We start from the raw sequence: 17,767 nt of genomic DNA on the forward strand, positions 1-17,767 counted from the left end.
GGAAAACTATTAAACTATTTTCAACATCTTGCTATTTAATTCAAGATTGCTATCTACATAGCATAGGTTCACATTTTTAATAGAAAATGCTTTTGTGAATTTTAAAGGTGCATAATAACATAACTTTATTGCATATCTAGTGTTAAGCTCAACTATATTACTACACATTTACAAAAGCATTAAAACAGTAACAGTGATTGTTGATAGGAGGCTTCAGTGAAGTGTTTTTTTTTCCTTCTGTTAAGAGCACAAATCAGTTCTGTCCACCAGAAATTGTACATCAGTGTTTCACAAGGGATCTGGCTCAATCTTTGAACGCGACGTCCTCAAAGAACTTCAGCTGTTGCACTTTCACTGCGTACCGCTTGTATTTGTCCTCCCCCATTTGCTTTTGCAGTAAATGCTGGATAGACACACAGAATAAATATATTAGCCTAACTGCTATTTGGTATGTTTACTAAAAATACTTTCATGTTTTTTTCCCCCTTCAATTTAGTCCCCTTTAGTCAAGTCACCTATATGAATATAGCGCAATACATAAAATGCTAATTTTTGTAACGTAGTACTCTAAAATCATTGGTTCTCGTGCATTAATAACATACGCAAATCTCTATTTTTACACAGAGGAACCTTTATAAATATGATTTAATATATTTCAGATGATTATCATTTTTGTGGAAGTGTGGTTTCAGTTGTTTCTGCATTGTAAAACAAATTAGAATAAACATTATAAAACAACAACAGTTAATGATGAATCATGATTTGTTCGTAAATATCATTTTCAAATGTCTTTCTAATGTACAGTGAGTCACCAGTCTGCTCAAGCATTAACTTGCCTCTCTCTTAACTTCATCCTCTTCCTGCATGATGTCCAGGACTCTGTCCAATAGCTTCACACCGAGTCCTTTAACCACATCTGTACGCAAGTGCTCGATCACTCTCCTGACCTTTGCTGGACCTGTGCTGTCATCTAAATACAAAAAATTGGGAATATAATAGTATATTCTGTTGCCAGACTAGTGTACAAAAAATTACGGATTACTCAATTCACATTCACAGTTTTCTGTTTTAAAGGAATTTGCTGATTTGTGTTGATGAATGTTAGTGTGGGGAAAAAATTGTCAGGAGAGTTACCTATCGGGAAGCCACCGATTTGGAAATCTCCCTGTCCCTCTCTGGATTTCCCATGAAGCATTAGGGTGTCCCTATACTTCCTGTTTAGTTTGAACTCAGGCAGTTGAGTGGAGTGGCATCTTGGCCCATCCGGCTCAAATGATACATCTCTGGCATCCATGTGTAACGTCTGTGTCATCATTTGAACCAAGTCTTGCATCTCATTGGTCTCACACTTTCTGTATAAAAAAGGCCTTTTGTCACTATTATTGGCAGTAAACAATGTGAAGAACATGCCATCTGTAAATACACTATATTGGCAAAAGTATTGGGACACCCCTACAAATCATTGAATTGAGCTGTTCCAATCACTTCCATGACCACAGCTGTATAAAATCAAGCACTAGGCATACAGATGCTTCTACAAATATTTGTGAAAGAATGGGACGCTCTCAGGAGCTCAGTGAATTCAAGTGCAGTACCCTAATAGGTTACCACCTGTGCAATAAGTACATTTGTAAAATTTCCTTACTACTAAATATTCCACGTTTAACTGTTAGTAGTATTATAAAAAGTAGAAGCAATTGGAAACAACAGAAACTCAACCACGAAGTGGTAGGCCACGTAAAATCACAGAGCAGGGTCAGTGCATGCTGAGGTGCACAGGACACAGAAATCGCCAACTTTCTGCAGAGTCAATAGCTACAGACCTCCAAACTTGTGGCCTTCAGATGAGCTCAAGAACAGTGTGTAGAGAGCTTCATGAAATGGGTTTCCATGGTTGAGCAGCTCATCCAAGCCTTACATCACCAAGTGCATTGCAAAGCGTGGGATGCAGTGGAGTTAAGCCGCCGCCACTGGACTCTAGAGCAGAGAGACGTGTTCTCTGGAGTGACCAATCACGATTCTCTGTCTGGCAATCTGATGGATGAGTTTGGCGGTTGCAAGGAGAACGGTACTTGCCTGACTGCATTGTGCCAAGTGCAAAGTTTGGTGGATATTATGGGGATTTTATGGTGTGAGGTTGTTTTTCAGGGTTTTGCCCCTTTGTTCCAGTAAAAGGAACTCTTAATGCTTCAGCATAACAAGAGATTTTTGACAATTTCATGCTCCCAACTTTGTGGGAACAGTTTGGGGATGGCCCCTTCCTATTTCAACATGACAAAGCAAGGTCCACAAAGACATGGATGAGTGAGTTTGGTGGGGATGAACTTGACTGTCCTGAACAGTTTGGGATGAATTAGAGCGGAGCCTGAGAGCCAGGCCTTCTCGTCCAACATCAGTGCCTGACCTCACAAATGCACTTCTAGAAGAATGGTCAAAAATTCCCATAAACACACTCCTTAACCTTGAGGAAAGACTTTACAGAAGAGTTAAAGCTGTTATAGCTCCTAAGGGCCAACTCCATATTAAACCCTACAGATTAAGAATGAGATGTCATTAAAGTTCACGTGCAAGTAAAGGCAGGCATCCCAAAACTTTGGCAATATAGTTCAAGTACCCTGAATATGACCCAATCCCAACATTATTCAGATTGTTTACATACATAAATGTGGTCAGTTATGTCTCATTAAGGTGTAATGTTGTAATCAAATTGGTTTTAAGTTCTTACCGTTCTCTGTAGTCCCCCTCTGAACGTTCAGTGGAGCTGGTGGAGGAACTACATTCGTCTTCATCAGAATGTCTCCATGAGGACTTCCTCTCCTGATACACAAAGACAACCAAAACAATTCAAGTCGAGTTATTTTTATCTATTCCACATCTCCCACATCTGTGTGTTTTAGCAAAGCATTCTGTGTTGCAAGATGGTGAATGAAGATACTTGCCAGGTTACGTGCCACTACTGCTTTTTTACTTTATCCAATTTTTTAACAGAGTAACTGCTCACTACCAGTTACAAAAGACACTGTAACAGTATGTCAGGCAATTCTAGTTGCAATTTTCATCAATTCATTTCTTAAATTATCCCTTGACTATCTCTCTGGCTCACCATCTAGAGGCAAAGTTTTTTTTTTGGCCCCATGCCAAACTTACTTGCCGAACCCTAATATATAAGATCATATGAAGCATGTTGGGAACCAAACACTGGAGCCCATTGACTTGAAAAAGACACATTTTTCTAATTATTTAAACGTCCCACAGAAGAAAGAATGGCAGGATTAAAATTTTTGGGTGAACTATGCCTTTAAGCAAGGACTCGGATTCTGTCTAAATGGTATTATACCGAATGTATGAAGTTTATGCTCTTTGAAAGCCTGTTCTAAGTCAGCAAGTAAGAATTAGACATACCTTTTTAGCTTCCAAGGTTGTGCTGGCAGTTCTTGGGCAGTCTAGCTGGTCTGTCTGCTTACTGTCTAATGAGGGGGCATCACAGGGGGCCCTTTTGACAGTGGACACCGCTTCAAAGAAAAGAAACTAAGGAATCATATTCATTGAAACTGTACAATATCTCCTTTCATCTGAATTCATGTATGCAGCACCTGTGGGCTTTGATCATAGTGGGTGGCTCTACAGCCCCTTATGCATTCTAATGGACACACGCAAAAACGTCTCGCTTTGATCCGCCAAAACTGTTCTTCGGGTGTTGAGGCTTCTTTAACAGAATGAGAGTCAGATCTCCTTTAAAGGGACAGTTCACCCAAAAATGAAAACTTACCCTAGAGTTGTTCCAAAACTGTATGAGTTTCTTTCTTCTGCTAAACGCATTTTGAAGAATATAACCAAACAGTTGATGGGCCCCAATGGAAAACAATACTATGTAAAGCTTTGGGGTCCATCAACTGTTTGGTTACCGACATTCTTGAAAATATATATATTTGTGTTCAGCAAAACTAAGAAATTCACACAGGTTTGGAACAATTTTTTTTTGGCGGGAACTATTCCTTTAAGTGACAAAAAAAAGTTTGAAGAAGAATCTAGCATACATATTGACTGTGTGTATATACAAAAGAATATTCTAACAGTAGTTAGAGAATATGGTCATATTCTTTCTCAGAAAATAATACAAGAAAAAGAATGTGCATGTCCATTTGTATAATTAGAATTATTTACATACTTAGATAGACATACATGATAGTTTTCAATCATAATTTCAATATGCTTTAATTTTTATATTTTCATTTTGGGTCAATTGTTTTTAGTAATTGTTATGTGCTTTTGTCATTTTTTTAGGTTTAATGTATACATTTTTATTTCAGTTTTAGCTTTAGTTATTGCTCAGGTTTAGGTATTATTGATTTCCTCATTAATTAATTTAGCACTTTAACATCTAAAATGTATTTAGCATTATTTTAATTGAAAATTTGTTTTTTAATATGTTTAGTTAATGATAATAACCCTAAAGCTATGAAAGCATTTAAAGCCTCAAACAGAATATGGTCCTTAAAATCAAGTGTATTCAGATTTGGTTTTGGTATATTTTTTACATTTTAAATACAAGTTATTGGCATTCAAAGAAATTCACAAACCCTGTTGTCTGGAGTTCTCCTGTAATTGCTTCAGTCTTCTCCTTTCCCTGGCAGATAGTGGGCGATTCTGTAAGTACAGTGATTTCCATTAAAAAAAAACTTACAGAAGAAACTTTACTGAAACAAAGCTTCAAACAAACTGTTTAATAGAATCATAATGCCATGGGAAATATGTATTCTTATTAGGCATATACTGTATACGGTCCCTACTGTTCACCTGCTGTTCTGGAGTGCTCTTGGATTGGCTCTTCTCTGAGTTACTCTGGCCTTTCTGTGCACTGTTTCTCGATAGGACATCTTCAGGAAGAGGCGGTAGAGGTCTGGCCGCTGCTTTGACCTAAACATACAAATGTTTAGTGAGTAAGATCAGGGACAGACAACTGTAATAATATGAGAAGTATGTGAATTAATTCTGGGTTGTGTTAATTCTTTTATAAAGATAAATCAATTAGTCATTGATAGAATTACAATGCCCAAATTATTTACCTCATGACTGTTCTGGCCATCTGGAGACTTGTCCTTCTTCCTCTGCCTGCGCTGACGTGACATGGACGGTTCGGAGGAAGAGGAGGAAGGCTGAAGAACTGGTCGGGATTGATCAGAGAGTGCTGTGGACTCTGAATTGCATGGCTCCTAAATGTTATTATAAGTAATGTTTAAAGATTATTTAAAGGACTATATGAATAATTATAATAAAGATATGAATTAGAAATATTTTTGTAATCTACAACAAAAACAACAACAATTAATTAATGATTAGAACAAAAAGTAATTTTATTTGAATCACCAATCTGAAAAACAAAAGCAATAAAAACACATTTGTTTTACTACCAGGTTTTAAAGGATTAAATAAATATATGTATAATTAATAATAATATAAACAAATAAGTCAATCAATATTTCATGTAATATTTATATAGAAATATACATTTATTTAAAGGGGTCATGAATTGAGAAATAACATTTTCCTTGAGCTTTTGACATATAAGAGGTCATCATACTATAAGAATATCCTGTAAGTTTAAGAAATTGAAAACCTCCTTGTTAGTCCAAACAGCTTTTATTGCAACCAAGCCCAGAGATGGTGATTAACTGCCTAAAAAAAAATCAATGCCTACTTCATCATTGCAAATTTGGCCACCCCCACTGGCGTGTTAGTGAGATGACAAGAAGAGAAAAGAAATACAGACTGAAAAAAAGATTACCCTAGGGTAGGAAAATGCAGCCCAGGAAACATTATAAAGCAATGCAGTTCATGACCTCTTTAAGGATACATTTTAAAGAAAAAGGAAGGAAGGAAGGAAGGAAGGAAGGAAGGAAGGAAGGAAGGAAGGAAGGAAGGAAGGAAGGAAGGAAGGAAGGAAGGAAGGAAGGAAGGAAGGAAGGAAGGAAGGAAAAAAGGAAGGAAAAAAGGAGGGAAAAAAGGAGGGAAAAAAGGAAGGAAGGAAGGAAGGAAGGAAGGAAGGAAGGAAGGAAGGAAGGAAGGAAGGAAGGAAGGAAGGAAGGAAGGAAGGAAGGAAGGAAGGAAGGAAGGAAGGAAGGAAGGAAGGAAGGAAGGAAGGAAGGAAGGAAGGAAGGAAGGAAGGAAGGAAGGATTTTACCATTAAAATTACAGGAACAGGCTTGAGTAGTTTCTCTGTGGAGTCTAAACTTTCCTGCAATGTGAAAGACAAAAAATATTTTTTTTAGAAGCATCCATCCATCCATCCATCCATCCATCCATCAACCAATCCATCTATCCATCCATCCATCCATCCATCCATCCATCCATCCATCCATCCATCCAATAAATAAAACATTTAAAGGGATAGTTCCTGAAAGCTGAAAGTTGTGTCATTTTTTGCTCACACTGACTTTTGTTCCAAACCCGTACGATTTTCTGTCTTGTGTATGAATCTTAGGGTGCTTTCACATCTCTAGTTCGATTCATTTGGTCCGAACCAAGGGCAAACAATTATACATTGTTGCATTTTTCAGATTTTTTGGTTCCTTTTCACACCACACTGATTGCTTTGGTCCGAACCAGTTGAAACGAACCAAAACGCAGGCACGTGACAACATCCACATCACTCATTGGCCATGGCGTATTTCCTAAACTGCTTTTCGATTGGTCAGAATTTACGTGTGGGAAAATTCCAACAGGAGAGGCAAAGCCAGCAAACTATAATAACACTAATTTAGAGACGACTGCGCGGGCCAGTTTTGTCCCTGGCCATAATCTACTACACGGTGTGTATTTACCACGTATGCAAACAAAACATTTCTATAATGAAGCACGGATGCGACATGAAAACAACGCTCTAATGCACTGCAGACGGCGAGCGTGCATCGCTCGTCACTTCAAGAGGGGGCGTGCATTAATTATTAACTCTTTACATGCTTCCATCTTCCGAAAATATTGCCAACGATCTATCAGGTAATAATATCATGCACACAATGTCAGCGCAGCTAACTACGGCAGCTGGTTCAGTCCAAAAATGATCAGTACTTTTGCAGTTGGTTCTGTTCGAGGTCGGATCACGTTCTCACCACAAACAAACCGCTCCAGAGTTCTTCAGAGGGACTTTAAGAGAGTAACGGTTCAAAGCCGGGGTCACACCGTACGAAGGCAAAGTTTGTGAATCCTTCAGATTCCTCTGATCCTAAGCCAAAATCTTTAGTCTTTGATCACTAATTTGACATGTTTGCTGACAAATGATTAATAGCCATTGTGATCAAATTTGACAAAATTCTGGCAGTGTCAAGAGGTATGAGGCAGTCCTCCAGTGTGACTTCTCCAACGTCAAGCGTCATATCAAAAACAAATAGGAGCGCAGAACCTGATAATCTTATTTTCCCCCAAGTTTTCCACCATGTGTAAATGCAGCTCACAGTCACCGAAAGTGTCACGGATTGATGATGTAAAACTCCGGACGAGTTTAGTTGCATGCGTCCGCTTTTTAACGCATCTTAAGATAAATGACAACTGAGACCCTACAGTGTGACATGGCTTAGAGCGGGATCACGTTTGTACAGTCTGACAAGCATACAGTCATAAAGGACTATTATAAATCGTACAGTGTGCCCCCAGCTTTTGATTAGGCAACCCTTTCAGAAGCTTTGACTGGTTCCATTACCGTAACGTACCTCACTCTCCTCGGTTGAGCTTCCAGTAGGAACATCCTTTAGGACACAAGCATTGCTGTTATTATCGTCAGCCGCTGTTGAAGTTCTTTGGCTCTCTGACTTTCTCTCAGCATTGTGATGTTGTTCAGTGGACTCGTACGGGATGTCCTCCACCCCAGCCTCCTGCAGGAGCTTCATAGTGTCGTCTTTAAAATCCATACTTGCTTCAAGAGCTTTATTCTTGGTTCGCTCTGCAGGTTTGGGTGTGCTTGAGCTCTCTGATATCAATCCATTCGCTGACATCTTATCCTCCTTCCTGCTGACACCAAACTCTTGTTTCAGAGGAGGACTGGGATCTTCTTTCTCCTCTTTCTCTCTCTTCTTGCTCACAGATGGCAGCATGTGGTTCTGATGGCTGCTGGGTTTTGACTGTGGTGGTTTGGCTTTTCTTTGTTTCTGGGATTGGATTTCAATGTCTATATTGCTAATAGTGGCTATAGATTGGCCTGTTATGTTAAGAATGTCCTGACTGGGAGATTTGGGGGGCAAGAGTGGGACAGGAACTGCATTTTCCACTTCACCATTACAGAGTTTTTGTTGGTTCAAGTGATTTTCTTCAACCTATAAACAAAACAGATGAACTGAGATCCACACACATGGGCATAAAATGAGCAACTTGGCAGCTGGACAGGAGTCCCATTTCATCCTACCTTTTTTCTTCTGGTCTTTGACTCAGAGTTAAAACACTGTGGTTGAACTTCATGATTTGGTTTGGTTGGGCCATCTGATCCAGCATTTGGTTTGCTGTTTGCTACATTTTTCCGTGATTTGGCAGTTTTCCTGTTAGATCAGTAACAGGACAGTTTATTGTAAACTAGGGGTGTAAAGGAACTAATCAAAGTTAATGTATATTTAATTTATACAAAGGGGAATATATTTTGCATTTCATTTCTGTACCTGAAACTACTGTTACACTTACTTGAAACATGCACGCACGCACGCACACACACACTACACTCTTTGTTATATTGCAGCCATTGGCTAAAATCATTTCAGTTATTTTTTTCTCATTAATGTACACACCACCCCATATTGACAGAAAAACACAGAATTGTTGACATTTTTGCAGATTTATTAAAAAAGAAAAACCTAAATTATCACATGGACTATTAATTAGGTTAAATAGATCAATTCCATGTTCAATAGAAATGATCTGATGATGCAGCAATAAACTAGCTAGTATAACTTAAAGGTGGGATAGGTAGGACTGATCTAAAACACTTTTGTCCAAATTTGTTTAAACTTTCTTTATATGTCAATACATAATTAAAATGTAAGTACTCTGAAAAGGAAAGTAATAAAAATCGAGTGACTCTAGACTTTTTAATCTGCAATAAACACCGCTCATTATTTTAGTTCGGGACGAAACAAATGATTGGCTTGGGCAACTGTCACTCTCTCTCGCTACCATGGCGACCACCGCTTTCGCTACAGGATCCGCCCACATGCGCGCGCTCGTTTGATTTGAGCAGTTCAAGAGGCAAGAAACCTAGGCAAATTAATGGCAGAGAAAGAGCATTCAAACTTTACAGTGCAGGGTTTTACAGTCAGCGAAGGCAAACGATGCAAAAAAAGGAAGACAGTACGAGAAAAGGCAATGCACAGAAAGTCTTTGGATAAACAAAGAAATCAAACGCGAGTAAATATCTGTGTGGCTTTTCAACGATGGTGAGAACTGAGGGACCTGAAAAACGACTCATTGCTGGCTGTATTTCTGCTGGACAGGTAATCTTTCATTTTGATTATACATTTTTTGTTTTATTTTTCATGAAGCATGTATCAAGAGCACATGAAGCTTAATATAGCTAACATAACATTACTTAGCATAAAGTTACAATGCTATACACTTAGCCATTAGTAGAGATGATAAATACTCAATATGCTTAGCTCAAGTTGATTGCTGTTGTGTTGAATTTCGCAAAATTTAACTTTTGATAACAAAATGCATGTGTAAAAGCCAGTACACCGCATCCAGGAACTTTTTTTTAGAGCTAAGTTGGCTTTAGCTACTACTAATCAACAGTGCTTTCATCATGGAAACTCTTACATACAAAACACAGTATATGTTATGAATCTTACACGAAATTCATCTTCATCACAGTATAACTGATGTTATTGGAAAAACATGATGCTAGGCGTTTTTAGCTTTGCCTTATAAATATAACTAGCTCGTTACCGAATCAAATAAAAATATATTTAAAACTTTACCAGTATCGGTATTCTAGCTTGATAGTGAGTACTAAAAGACATCTTATTTGTTTATATTCATACTGATAAAGTTAGATTTTTTATTACATGTGATTCTGATATGATGTCACTACATGCACTCTGCTCGTCTCAGGTAAATAATGCGTCTTGCCATCTTCCAGCTGATTGGCCGGTGAGGCGCGTTCATGTATTTTGGGGGTGTGGCTTTGGAAAGAGCCCAGAAGGGAGATGGTGGAGTGAATGAAAATAATGAGCTGTCTTTAAAACAGTCGTGAGAGGTCTACAGACACTCATTTTTTATACTTTCTTTTTCAGAGTACTTACATTTTAATTATGTATTGATATATAAAGAACGTTTAAACAAATTAGGAAAAAAAAGTTTTTTAACCAATTCTTACCTATCCTACCTTTAATGCATGCATGATCAAAACTAATCTATCTCATGACAAAAGTTCAAAAGAGTGAGCTTATTATATATTAGAATTGGCCAATAGTTGTTGAATCCCTAGTTAGAACCCTACTGTAAACTAGTGGAATCTTTTTATTTTAGTTTTATTGGAAAGGCAGGAATGAGTGTACATACTCTTTTGTGGCCTCTAGGAACATGGAGATCTGATGTTTGATGTACGGCTGTCGGAGGATGTGTTTGACGTCAGGCCTGTCCTCTGGTTTCTTACACAGCATCCACTTTATCAATTCACCCAGCTGGGGGTCGTACTTACTCGGCATCTGGGGCAGCTGAATATTAAAAATGGATAATTAATAATACTGTAAATATAATATGAGGAAGGATGAAATGAGTGCTGATATGAATGGACAGCTCTTTAGATTAATGAAAAGTTCAGAGTTCAACAGTGAAACAGATGATGAATATAATCATCTACCTTCCCTTCTACGATCCGATAGACGAGAGAGTTCATGTCTTTTGCGTTGAAGGCATGTTTTAGAGTTGCCATCTCATACACGCAACATCCCAGAGCCCATATGTCTGACTGCAAACACAAACACATGACTGAAATTAATAAACATAAGTAATGCTTCATCTTAAACACAATAATTTGGAATTTTATTTTCTTCAGACATTTTATGTTTGATTATTAAGTGAAGGTTTTTTTTTAAATTCCGGTTCTTCGAAATGCAGTGAAAACGAATATTGTGAAATAGTATTACAATTCTAAACTATGTTCTGTTTTCTATTTCTATATTTTAAAATAATTTATTCCTGTGTTCAAAGCAAACTTTCAGCATCATTACTATAACATCATTATTACTATACCCTGAATAACATGATCCTTCAGAAATCCCAATACGCTGCTTAAAGCTGCAGTCTGTAACTTTAAAAAAAAAAAAAAAAAAATTTAAGTGTTTATATCCGGACTATTTCAGACCGGACTGGTAGGAATCGCTGCAGAGGAGAACCATCCCTGTGTGACCCGCCATAGACAAAAACCGAGAGAAGTAGCTCCGTCTGCAATGTTCTTCCACAAGACACATGCAGTTCTGTTTAGTTTAGTTCACCCAAAAATTAAATTTGTCATAAATGACTCACCCTAATGTCGTTCCACGCCCATAAGACTTCTGTTCATCTTCGGAACACAGTTAAAGATATTTTATATTTAGTCCGAGAGATTGTGTCTCTCCATTGAAAACGTATGCACAGTACTATACTGTCCCTTTCCAGAAAGGTAAAAACATCATCAAAGTAGTCCATATGTGACATCAGTGGGTTAGTTAGAATCTCTTGAAGCATCAAAAATACATTTTGGTCCAAAAATAACAAAAACTACGACTTTATTTCGCATTGTCTTCTCTTCCGTGTTTGTTTTCAATCCTCAAATAAAGATTCAAACGGTCACGAATCAGCATATCGATTCAGAATCATGAATCAATACGCTGATTCATAAACGTATAGTGTATGTACAGTGAATCCAGAAAGTCTTCACGGCGCTTCACTTTTTCCACATTTTGCTATTTTACAGCCTTATTCTAAAATGGATTAAATTAATTATTGTTTTCATCAATTCTACAAACAATAGCCCATAATGACAACCTGGAAATGTTTGCAAAAAGTATTCACAGCCTCTGCCATAACACGCAAAAATGAGCTCAGGTGCTCCTGGTTTCCACTGATCCTCCTTGAGATATTTCTATCTGTGGTAAATTCAGTTGATTGGACATTATTCGGAAAGGCACACATGTCTATATAAGGTCCCACAGTTAACAGTTCACGTCAGAGCACAAACCAAGACATGAAGTCCAAGGAATTGTCTGTAGACCTCAGAGACAGGATTGTATCGAGGCACAGATATGGGGAAAGGTACAGAAACATTTCTGCAGCCTTGAAGATCCTAATGAGCACAGTTGCCTCCATCATTCATAAACAGAAGAAGTTTTGAACCACCAGGACTCTTCCTAAAGCTGGCCACCTGGCCAAACTGAGTGATTGTGAGAAAAAGGGCCTTAGTCAGGGAGGTGACCAAGAACCCGATGGTCACTCTGACAGAGCTCCAGCGTTTCTCTGTGTAGAAAGGAGAACCTTAAAGGAAAGGACAACCATCTCTTGGCCTGAATGGCAAGCGTCATGTCTGGAGGAAACCAGGCACTGCTCATCACCTGGCCAATACCATCCCTACAGTGAAGCATGGTGGTGGCAGCATCATGCTGTGGGGATGTTTTTCAGCTGCAGGGACAGGACGACTGGTGCCAATCGAGGGAAAGATGAATGTGGCCAAGTACAGGGATATCCTGAACGAAAACCTAGGTTCAAAAATGAAGGTTCATCTTCCAACAGGACAAAAGACCCTAAGCACACATTTACATTTAATTATTTAGCAGATGCTTTTATCCAAAGCAACTTACAAAGATAACAAGGGAGTGGCTATGGAAAAACTCTGTGAATGTCCTTGAGTGGCCCAGCCAGAGCTCAGTCTTGAATCTGATCGAACATCTCTGGAGAGATCTAAAAATGGCTGTGCACCGACACCATCCAACCTGATGGAGTTTGAGAGGTCATGCAAAGAAGAATGGGAGAAACTGCCCAAAAATTGTTCCAAGCTTGTAGCATCACACCTAAAAAGACTTTAGGCAGTAATTGGTGCTAAAGGTGCTTCAACAAAGTATCCAGCAAAGGCTGTGAATACTTACGTATATGTGATTATATATATATATATATATATATATATATATATATATATATATATATATATATATATATATATATATATACATTTGCAAAGATTTCAAACAACTTCACGTTGTCAGTATGGGGTATTGTTTGATGAATTGAGGGAAAAAAATTATGAATCTAATCCATTTGGAAATAAGGCTGTAACAACAAAAAGTGAAGCGCTTTGAATACTTTCTGGATAAATAACTGTTTTGCATTACAATAATGATAATTAGTAAGGAAAATGTGCTCAATTGTCACTATGTGCTAAACAATACAAAAAACATAAAATATAATTTCTTTTTTTTTCTCTTTGGGGAAAAAAAATGTTGACAGATTTACCTATTTAACAAAAGTTGACAGGCTGTTTTTAAGTCAAATTTTTGATGCCCTTCCATCGCTAACTTCCTTCCATCTTGTTACTTGAATGTACGTCAGTGCTTACACTGCACAAGGGCCCACTACTGGCGAAAACCTTGAAATGTGTCCAAATGGAACATCTTGAGCTTTTGATCACTTGGAATTTGCTATGGAGCTGATTTATTTATATTTTTCCCCCTTGTAAATTTGTTTATGCACCATTCTACACGCCTGTATGAATGCTTGGGCTATTCAAAAATTAAATATGCAGTTATGCAAACATAAGACATTAAAAAAAAGACACATTCCTAAGTGTTCCTCCACAAAAAAAATATTTGACCATCAGTTTTCACACATTTGAATGAAAAAACCCATCAACACTGTAAATTAAAGATTTATAGTATGCTTTAGTTAGATTCAATGAACAAAATGGAAGTTTTCACAAGTGTGCTGACATCAGTGAGCTTGCTCTACACTAACTAACAGCAGTGAGTATACAGGTAGTGCTCGCTTTCTGATTAAGTTATTGTTCTTCATGAGGCTTTGTGAGTACTTCATAGTTCACCTTTTTTATTTTTAAATCAATAAATTTATCAAACGTTGCATTTCCTACATCTTGAAGCATTTGGTTTTATAAATGGGGACAATCTCAGAAGGATGAACAATAATGTTTTTGGTCATCACATAAAAAAATAAAATAATAACATTAATGTCCTGGAAAAATGTTGCGCATGAGTCCAATTACAGACACTGCGTTTCCTTTTCCATTGTTCCCATTAGCGATGTCATTATTGCAATCAATAAAACTGGTTTAATAGCAAATTAGTGATAACTGCATAAAAATATAAAAATACATTTAAAAGTCAACCATTAATGTTTTGTGACGATAGTGAGACAGCAAACAGTTCACTGGAAATGAAAACCAGGAAATAAACATTTTATATGGTCAATAGAGTACATGCCATGTGTATTTTTATGCACATTTTTAGAATTGATGTGAATTTTGCTCATTTCCATCCAGCTTAGAAAACAACAACATCTGATATCTATGGTGGCCCAGCAGAGCACAACACAACAAAATCAAGCCACAACACAATGGAAATGCCTCCAGCCACTAGGAGGCTCTCTGAGCACAGTGAAGTTGCCACTGTTCTATAGATTTGGCAATCTTACAAAGATATTACCACAGTACCACAATTAGTTTTAACAGCATGTAAAAATGTTTTATTTTATTTTAAATATGGTAATTCATACAAATGATACGTTGATAGCGGGTAAAAGCCTTCTCGGGTATAAAAATGCAGCTATAAGGCATGTAGGGGATTATGAATTGATATTTCATGTCGTTATACAATTGCACACTTAAAACACTTGTAGTGTTTATATCTTTGTAAGACCGGCGAATCTAACAATGGCAGGGAAAACAAACTTTACAGAAACTTTACTCCAAGAGCCCCCTAGTGGTCGGGAGCTTTTCCGTTGTGGCTTGATTTCTTTGTGTTGTTCCTTTATTTTGTTGTGTTGGGAATTTATGTATGCTTTTCAAATTTCATTGCGTTCATTTCATTGCGGGGCGGCAGTGGCTCAGTGGTTCATGTAGATTGTCTACAAACCGAAAGGTTGGTGGTTCGATCCCTGGTTCCACCTGACCAAGTGTCGAGGTGTCCTTGAGCAAGGCACCTAACCCCAGCTGCTCCCGATGAGCTGGATGGCGCCTTGCATGGCTGACATCGCCGTCGGTGTATGAATGGGTGAATGTGAGGCAAAAATGTAAAGCGCTTTGGATAAAAGCGCTATATATAAATGCAGTCCATTTACAAACTTTACAGAAACTTTACTCCAAGAGCCCCCTAGTGGTCGGGAGCTTTTCCGTTGTGGCTTGATTTCTTTGTGTTGTTCCTTTATTTTGTTGTGTTGGGAATTTATGTATGCTTTTCAAATTTCATTGCGTTCTGCAATACTGGGCCACCATAGATATCCAAAATGTGCAAAACAATAGGTAGATGGAAAAACATGGCTATTGACGTAGACTGAATCTAGGGCTGTCCTAACGGTCATTGTGAGTTGTGTCCATGCAGTACCTTGTAGTTGTAAGGTTTGTTGGAGAACAGTTCTGGACTCATGTAGTAAGGTGTGCCGATAAGAGTGCTGGCCATATCGTTCTGATTCTCCAGGACCCTTGCAATGCCCAGATCACCCACTTTGATTATATTGGTTTTGGTCAAGAAAATATTCTGTGTTTTCAGATCTCGATGCAGAATGTGCTTCTCATGTAAATACTACGGATCAAGAAAAAGACAACAGCTTTATTATTCAGTTAAAAACAAGGATAGCACAAATAGATGGACTGATGGATATCGACTTGCCTGAAGGGCCATGGCTATTTGGACAAACCACTCCACCACCTGTCTCTCTGGCAGCAGTTCTCCCTTCTGCTGTTTGAGTCTGTGGTACAGATCTCCACCCTCGCAGAAACCCATCACGATGTAAAGCTGACAGTCCTCACCTTCCCATGATTCCCGGTATGTGACGATGTTGGGATGCTTTAGCTGAGAGAGGAGCTGTGCTTCCTGCTCCGCGGCTCGCCGCTCACGTCTGGAGGACGTTCTCAAGTTCAGCTTCTTGATCACATACTGTCAAAATAATACAAGATACTGAGCTACAACTTTGCACATAAGACATGAATTGTGATGGAAAATATCCAGATTTTAAATTAATAAAGGATCATATCAGCAATTATAAATTCCAAATCCAAATGTCCATAATTTTGTTCAACAAAAGTTTAAAGGAAAGTGTATGTTTTAAGCAGGGCTAACTATTTCTTTTAAGATTTTCCACAATCTTATGAAACTATTAATCCTTCTGCTTTACAAATGACAACGAGTAAATGGCAAATAAGTGGTTATTCCTCAGTATTTTAAGTTATTTTTCCAGAGCAAATGTCTAAAGACTATTGTCAAATCAAGAAGTATTTGCTGGAGATCGGAAATTGACAAAATATCCTATCTTGTTTTCTGAAGAATTGATCAAAATTAAGTTGGTTTATGCAAATGGGGATAGCCCAATGAAAAAATAATCTACTTATCATAACTCATTAAAAGATATTTGTTCTTGTTTTAAGCATAATCTCACTTAGTTTTGTACAATTTTTGTTTTTTGTATCTCCAGTAAATATCTTGATATAAAGATGTTTAGATATTTGTATTGGAAACAGGACAAAAATACTGAAGAATATATATATATATATATATATATATATATATATATATATATATATATATATATATATATATATATATATATATATATATATATATATATATATATAAAGTCATGGCATTATATGTTGCATGCATGGAAAAAACAAAACAAAAGTTATATATATATATATATATATATATATATATATATATATATATATATATATATATATATATATATATACACACACACACACACACAACTTTTGTTTTTGCTTTTGCCATGCATGCAACATGTAATGCCATGAACTTATAAAGGTTCTTCATTTTTGTAGGGGTGAATTAAGACTTTTTAAGACCCACGAAAAGCCTGCCGTTAACTAAAGTATCATACAATAATTACAAATCCCTAACGTTTTTTTAAATTGAAGAGGATAACTAACTCTTAGCAGTAAAAACAACAACAACAACAACAACAACTCTGTTATCAACTAAGACATAAGTTCAGCTTGGCAATGAGTTAAACATATAAAGCAGTGTGTAAGTGATAAGCAGGTCTGCATCACTGTACCTGTTTACGGTCTGATTTGTGTCTGACCAGGTTCACCTCCCCATAGCTCCCCTTCCCCACAACTCGAACGAATAAGTAACTGTCCATGATCCTCCTTCCACAGGGGCTGTCTGTATCACATATCGAGTGATTTTAAGCCCCTCCGCAGGAGTTTAAATACAAGCAACGTTAAGCCCGTTATTCTCAGTGAATCGACGGTGATTTATCTGTTTCAAACTTGTTTTGGGTGACAGAGGGCGCAGGAAACAGCCAAGCACAGCTTCGGCGTCACCAGGCAACTGGCCGCGTTAACGCTACACACTCCGGTCTAATGTGTGTTCAGTTTCACCACAGCGCCCTCTAAAGGCTCAGCGACACATGCCAAATGAGAAATGTTGACAATAAAAGTTTCTTTGTATAATCCTTAACATTTATCGTTACATATAGGCTATATATGTAATTACATTTCATACATTACATTTGTTTCATCTTCCACATATTGCAAATATGAAGGTTAAAGCTGTATATGTCAAGTCGA

At 37.5% G+C, this 17,767-nt stretch overlaps 1 protein-coding gene across 1 annotated transcript; it reads right to left on the reverse strand.

Annotated features, from left to right (window-relative positions):
• Positions 1 to 24: 24 nt before the first annotated feature.
• Positions 25 to 17,527, reverse strand: nek4 (NIMA-related kinase 4). The gene is made up of 16 exons (XM_067431357.1): positions 17,251 to 17,527; positions 15,846 to 16,112; positions 15,561 to 15,758; positions 10,838 to 10,945; positions 10,537 to 10,691; positions 8,396 to 8,525; positions 7,707 to 8,306; positions 6,182 to 6,235; positions 5,067 to 5,213; positions 4,798 to 4,917; positions 4,581 to 4,647; positions 3,403 to 3,512; positions 2,726 to 2,817; positions 1,135 to 1,352; positions 837 to 970; positions 25 to 403 (listed from the first exon to the last, which is right to left on the reverse strand). The coding sequence occupies exons 1-16, from the start codon at positions 17,335 to 17,337 to the stop codon at positions 305 to 307; spliced, it is 2,586 nt and encodes an 861-aa protein (XP_067287458.1). The 5' UTR covers positions 17,338 to 17,527; the 3' UTR covers positions 25 to 304.
• Positions 17,528 to 17,767: the final 240 nt, after the last annotated feature.

Source organism: Pseudorasbora parva, chromosome 22 (genome assembly GCF_024679245.1).
Source record: "Pseudorasbora parva isolate DD20220531a chromosome 22, ASM2467924v1, whole genome shotgun sequence".
Taxonomy (NCBI): Eukaryota; Metazoa; Chordata; class Actinopteri; order Cypriniformes; family Gobionidae; genus Pseudorasbora; species Pseudorasbora parva.